This window comes from Ruditapes philippinarum, unplaced genomic scaffold, assembly GCF_026571515.1.
Source record: "Ruditapes philippinarum isolate M1 unplaced genomic scaffold, ASM2657151v2 ctg8311_1_1_1_1, whole genome shotgun sequence".
Taxonomy (NCBI): domain Eukaryota; kingdom Metazoa; phylum Mollusca; class Bivalvia; order Venerida; family Veneridae; genus Ruditapes; species Ruditapes philippinarum.
The window spans coordinates 131,958-139,399 of NW_026865315.1; the positions used below are offsets into that span (position 1 = coordinate 131,958).

Sequence of the window (7,442 nt, forward strand, 5' to 3'; positions counted from 1 at the left end):
ACGCAATGTTTTTGAAATATATATTCTGAATTATTGAAAACAAAACTTTTATTCGTAAGGTAGGTTCCTTTATATTTGAACTGGCTTGCATGTTAAAGTTTTGTTTCTTCCTATGAAGAATATATGTTTAAAACTCATTTGTTTTTGTTTCCTGCAGTCAGTCAATTAATCAATTGATAAATCAATCAATAAAATATTCATCAATTTATCAACTAAAGAATGTGTTACAAATACAAACTATACAATTGATGATTGGTTTAATACGCTTTAAGTATTTTTAAGCTTAATATTAATCTGCAAATACATAATGGGTTATATGATAACCTTTTATTTGATTGAAAAGTTGAAAGATATGTAAATTTTAAGCTCAAATACTTTATGCATTTTATTTAAAAGTTACAAAGGTCCTACCTTTATAGGATTTAGAACTGTTTTGGCATAAGCACATTTCATAAATATAACATTTTCTTTAAATAAAATGGTAAAAAATTGTGTAACACATACCACTTTGGTTTCAAATGTTTTTTTTTAATTAATAACATTACTTATTAGTGAATTAATTTTAAAATAGTTTAATTAAAACTTAAATTTCATAAAAATGACATTTTTTTCAAGATAATGTTAAATAACGTTAGGTACCATCTTGCACTGACCCCTTCAATTATTGATAAGCTTTGACTATGAATATAAACAAGTATTTGTTTTATGCATATGCGTTAAAATAGTTTGTGATGTATAAATCAGCTTTAAAATGTCAGCGAATTTGATTGCTATTTGGTCACATAAAACATGTTTAAAATAAATTCCTGATTTTTTAGTTACAGCAATATAAAAACTGGCGTTCTTTCTGACATCATCTATAAAGTACAAAATATTTTTTATAATAAAATATATACGAATCAGACGCTGCTGCTAACATGTGAACATACGTCAGTTATATTGTACAGTACACGTAGAAATAATTATCAAGCTATACCTTAGATAAAAGTAGAATACAGCAACAACAATTAAAACAACAAAACTAATAACGAAACAAACAAATAATAACAGAAGATATACATTTACACGAACGAAATAAGTAATTTTCCAGTAATTCACAATAATTAATCTCCTCCTTTGACAAATATGCGTAATATTATCAGATGCGCATGCGCGAACACGATAATCATCAAACTCCGCGCACCGGTTACGCTACCGCAAGTAACCACTGCCCTCATACAAATAACGTGATGATAATGTAAAAATGGCGTTCACGGCAATGAAATCGTTGAATTTTTTTTTATTTGCAATAAACATCGTCATTAAAACTTAAACTCTGGTCTCAAATATGTCGATATGATTGAAAAATGATTCATTTTTGTAAAGCGTAGAGTCGAAATTGATGATTACTGGAATGATTTCTCTTTCGAGAGGGGCCATTGTTTTGGAAATAAAAGGTGCGGTAATAAAATTTTTAAAAATTATTTTCATAATATTTGTTTCCAAAATTATTTTTATTTTAGTTCACATCTAACACCTTACGGTCTTGAAACATTGGCAAAACCGTGTTTACTTTTTAAAATAAATTGAAAAAAAATTCATATCGTCAAAAAACTTGACGAAAATGTTGTGATGGCAGAGATCTTATCCTGTAAGGGGAGATCAATGCGTAGGAGATTGGATAATCATATGATTTTAAGGAAAATAAACAATTTCTGTTGTTTAAGAAATCGTCATTGGTGTTGTTTCCGAACTGTACGGTTGCTTGCTACCTCGCTGCATGGTTGCTTTGGAAAATAAATTAAAACAGTGAACAGTTGCTGGAGAGTCAACTATTTTGTAATTTCTTGATATTTTATTTGTTTTACTTATTGTCTAAAATCTAAAATCCCAAATAAAACGGCGCTTTTACATGTCAATGTTTTGGAAGTGGGGAAACAACACCAACAATGTACATCTAACTTATGTAATGCTTTGCATTACAAAACTGTTCACATTTGATTATGGAATGCCTTATATGCATGAAGTGTGTGCGTGTTTCGACTGCTCTCAATTCTCTATATGTTATCATAAAAATATAATTAACCTTCTTCATCATTGAAATTCAATATTACGACAAAGATCCGAACAATTGATCTAGTGATCAAAAAGACGGACAATACTTGAAATACCGAAACAAAATACCGAAACAAAAACACGGATGACTGTTTTTTTTTTCAGATTATGCAAGCAATAGTACAGTGATGTATTTTCTTAACGAAGGTGTTCTGTTAAAATATTCCCTCATACTCTGACAACTGGATAGTGATTCTTCAGTTTTGCACAAATGTTAGACGTAAACTCAAATGTTAGACGTAAAACTCAAAATTGATGCTTGAAGTCGACAAAAAATATTTTTTGAAAGAATTGAAGAGAGAAAAATCGCATTATTATTTAAAAAAAAAAAAGATATGTATTGCCACAAAACACGTACCGTGAAACATTAGTTTTCATGTAAGTCCCACAAATAAAAATAAAAGATTTCTTCAATTATCGATTTAACTGAACGACTGTACCAGTATTTCAATCAAAATTTGCGTTTTGCCGCTGTATAACTCACTTGCAGGCGGAGTTACAGCAGACAGTTGAGTGTGCGATTAAACAAACCAAAAAAGACAACTTAATTATTTTATGTGTTTTGTTGGTGGTTTTGTTAACTTAAAATTATTATTATATGTAAAACAAATTAAATATTCCAAAATTAAAAAAGAATATTTTACCTCATGTGAAGAGTTGCCATGTGTAGAAATATAAAAAAATGTTCATCTCTTGGATAATCTGCAGGTTGCTAGATTTATGACTGTGCACCAAAACCGATGAATTGCGCTGTGTTGTCAACTTCTTAAAAACCTGTATATTTTAAAATGTAGATATCAATATCGATTTAAATAAAAATCATTTTCATTTTTCATATCATCTTGAAATAGAAAAAAAATCAGCGTTCTTAATTTTTGTACAAAGAATACTTGGCAGGTCCTTATTTTGAATGCATATGACATTTTTTAATACGCTAAGTATGTTAATCTAAAACCATATATAACAAAGTAGTAGTGTGACAGTCGGGGCTAAAATGAATATTGGGTGCTCACAAAATATAACAAAGGTTTCTGAGGCGCATCCCAAATTATGTTTCAAATGAATGAATACTAAACATATCCAGTTTATAAAAGTCCATACTTTATTAGTGAGAATCGATAAGTTATATTCATTCAATTCCATACCTTAGACGAATATATCGATATTTAAAAATATCATAGCCTTTGTTACTTTATCTTATGATAAAACACTTACATGTAAGACCGGTGGACATTGCCGATACGATTAAGTGCATTAATAGAGGGATATAAAGATGTTAATCCTTTCTCTTGTAAGATTGGCAGATTGAAATTACCAAACTTTTTGTGTAATTGAATGAAATATTACATACAATGGATGGTCAAATGAATAAAAATGTTTACTATAATAAGGTAAACGATTAGTTTTAATACTAGACTGGCTGGATAACTGATCATGGTTCATTTTCGTTTGATTCTTAATAATAAAAAATGTCGCACCGTGTTTTACCAGGCAGTTAATTAAATCGTACTAAATTGCTAATACCAGAGATGTAGATAGTGTATCTATGTCTCTGTTAATACACAGTACCCAAGAGATAATTTGAGTTTCAAAAATGTTTGTGTTCTGTAGTTTCAAAAAACGGCTGCGTAATTATAATTAATTGCGAGATAATTGGCGTTATGCGAAATCTTGTATTTTAATAATCCTTTTTTATTAGAGGGGAGATAATCATGTCCTGTTATAATGTTCATTGGGTTATACTAGTTTCCTCCCTTTTGAAGTCAGGTAACGGCTGTTTTTCATTTTGTTATGTATTTTCACATCATAATGTTTAATTTAAACGATCAAAATATTGTAAGTTTGTGAAATTATGTTATACGAATATACCATTCATGTTGACATGCTACTGAAATAGTTAATTTGCATGTGAAAATGCTGAAAATTTAATCTTTATTTTTCATCGTTAGAGCACATGGTCCAAAATGGAACAAAATGGCTGCAAGATCGTAATTCTACTTAAAATAGCATATAACACAAATATGCTTTAGCCGATAGAAGGATAATGCACAGGAAAATTAAATTTATCATGGAATAATTAATTATGCAATTTGCACACCTGAATATGGGATAGGCCTAAATGAAATTGCATGTAGATGATGCAGTAAATCTGTAAACTGAAGACGCATTATTATAGTTTTTAACAATATCTATATATTCCGAATGTTAGTATAAATTATAAATTGCATGTTTTTTTTATTTCCTTTTTTTTCTGGGGGGGGGGTTGCATATATTTGTATGATACTTCCGACTTCCGGAGTTATAAATATTTGCACTAATGTTTGACTTGCCAATACGCCATATGGGCGCGCAGTCAATAACTTTTGTGCCAAATGGGCTATTATATTATGCCCCATGGGCTATGTATGCATATATTTGTATAATACTTTCGATTTCCGGAGTTATAAATATAGGCCCTAATGTTTGACTTGCCAATACGCCATATCGGCGCGCAGTCAAAAAAATGTTGTGCCCAATGGGCCTTAACATGCCAAATGTGTTTTGTATGCATATATTTGCATGATATTTTCGATTTCCGGAATTATAAATATATGTTCTTATGTTTGACTTGCCAATTCGCCATATGGGCGTGCAAAAAAAAATTGTGCCAAATAACCCTTTTTTATCATGCCAAATGGGTTTTTTGTTCACATATATTTGTATGATACGTCCGACTTAAGGAGTTATAATTTATTCTTTAATTTTTGACTTGCCAATACGCCATATAAGCGTGCAGTCAAAATTTGGTATGCCAAGTGGGTTTTTTATCATTTTATTTATATATAGATATTTATATATATAGATCTATATAACTATATTATTTGTATGAATCTATATATTTGGAGTTAACAGTATAATTCTTTTTCAAGATATATCTAAAATCGCAAAACAAAAATGTTTTATGCCAAATGGGCATTAGTTTTAATAATCAATTTATTCTGTATGATTAATATAGTTACATAAAAGTAAATTAATATGTTTGTGTGTTTTTTTTGTTTAATTTTACGCCTTTTTCGACAGTATTTCAGTCATATAGGCGGGTAGTTTCCTAACAATCGTTCCTGGAGAGTTACACCAGTACTTGACTACCTTCCTCCGCGCTAAACTACCAAAGCATCTCCCGGGGATCGAACCCATGCCAGAGAGGTAACTTGATTAGAAGTCATCGACTCTAACCACTCGACCACGGAGGCGGTCAAATTAATATGTATATAATTTTTGACTTGCTTAGGTCCATTAATAATATGTATGCCAAATGGGCTTCTATTCAGATTTATAATGTGTTATGCGATGTGCACATTAAATGGAGGTTTTTATGACAATTATTGAACTTGTAGTTATCATAACATTTATTTTGATTTCATATATGTCAATATGCCACGTGGAAGAGGTGCCTCACGTCGTCGTGGAAATCTTAGGCAACAGGTTGATCATATGAGAAACCAGACCCGTTCACATTCTCACCCTAGGCATGTTCCACCTTCCCAACCAGAACCACAGGACAGGGCAAACTTACATGACATGGTCAGCTTACATCAAGCACAAGATACCCCCATGTACCCTCAAGCTGAACCACAACACATGAATTTTCATCAAATGCCAGTTTCATTAAATCAACCACCTGTTTCGACCATGTCACAGCAAATTCTACACCAGCAGCAACAATTTATTCCTACAAGTACATTGTATCCTTTATCAGGAGCTCAGGCGCAATACATGATGCAGTTTTCTGGTGCCCTGCAACCACAGCCACATCTACGCATTGAGCATCCTCCGGAACAACCGCAGCTTCAACTACCTATGAAGCAACAACTGCAGCCTCAGCCACGCTTGGAACCTCAGCCATAATTTGAACCACACACATACGGGGAGGACAAGCTTCGTTGCTCCACAGAGCACTGTGGGCTTTAGGCCAAACACCAGTAAACAATGATTTATTAAAATTTCACCTAGAAGGCTATGATAATCAATCTGATGCAAAATATTTACTTTTGGTTTCAAGCTCCAGTTTTTTGGTCCGAGACCTCCTATAAATTCAAAAAATTTAAAATCTGTTTCCTATTATCCAGAAGTTTTAAGGGATAAACTTTAAAAGAAAAACAACTTGGTCGTATTTTAGGCCCATTTAATAAAAAGCCATTACCTAACCTTAGGATAAACCCAGTGGGACTTGTGCCCAAAAAATCAGGTGGCTGGCGGCTTATTTCAAATCTTTCTCATCCTGACGGTTTTTCTGTTAATGATTTTATTGATCCGGATGTATGCTCTGTACAATATTCAAAATTTGATAATGCAATTGAAATTATACAAAGTTTAGGTACTTCTTCCCTCATTGCTAAAAAAGATGTTAAATCTGCTTTTAATTTATGTCCAGTCTACCCTGGTGACTTTGATTTATTAGGTATCAGTTTTGATGACACATACTGGATTCAAAAATTGTTGCCACAAGGAGCATCAATTCTTGTGCAAATTTTGAAAATTTTGCAAACATTATACAATTTTGTGTTTCAAAAAGGGCGAACTCTAATAATATTGATCACTTTCTAGATGATTTTTCTTTGCTGCTAAAAATAGCAATCAATGTCAAATGCTTTTAGATGCCTTTGATAGTATTAGTTATGATATGGGAATTCCTGTTAATGATGAAAAAACAGAAGGCCCAACCACGAAAATGGAATACTTTGGTTTCGAAATTGACACTGCTGAGGGCACCATTAAAGTGCCATCAGATAAAATTGAAAAAGCTAAATCCATGTTAGAAGAAGCTTTAAGTTCCAAAAAAATAACTTTGAAAAAATTACAATCAATGGTAGGTCTTCTTAATTTTTTCTCAAAAGCTATTCCATCTGGAAGGGCATTTAATTGCCGCTTATATGCAGCCATGTCTCAAGTTAAGAAACCATACCATTTAGTAAGACTTTCTTTAGGCATGAAAGAAGATATTAGAATTTGGTTGCTTTTTTTATATAATTTTAATGGTCAAACCATTTTTAGTGACCTTCTCTGGACACCTGACAATCAGCTTGAATTATTTACTGATGCTGCAGGTTCAAAAGAATTAGGATGTGGGGCATATTTCCAGGGTAGCTGGGTCTATTTTAAATGGGCAGATTTTTGGAATAATGAAACCATGAGGGACATCACTTTTTTAGAAGTTGTCCCTATCTTACTAGCATTTTTAACTTGGGATTCCAAATTGAAAGGAAAAAAGGTTATTTCAAGATCAGATAATCTTTCTGTCGTTGACATCATCAATAAAAAATCTTTTTGCAACTCTAGAGTTATGTATCTCATCCGTCATTTTATGT

The 7,442-nt window shown here is 31.7% G+C and overlaps 1 protein-coding gene across 1 annotated transcript; it reads left to right on the forward strand.

The window, feature by feature from the left end:
* The first annotated feature begins 5,508 nt into the window (after positions 1-5,508).
* LOC132728597 (activating signal cointegrator 1 complex subunit 2 homolog) lies at positions 5,509-5,982 on the forward strand. Its single transcript, XM_060714261.1, has one exon. The coding sequence runs from the start codon at positions 5,509-5,511 to the stop codon at positions 5,980-5,982; it is 474 nt and encodes a 157-aa protein (XP_060570244.1).
* The last annotated feature ends 1,460 nt before the right edge of the window (positions 5,983-7,442 follow it).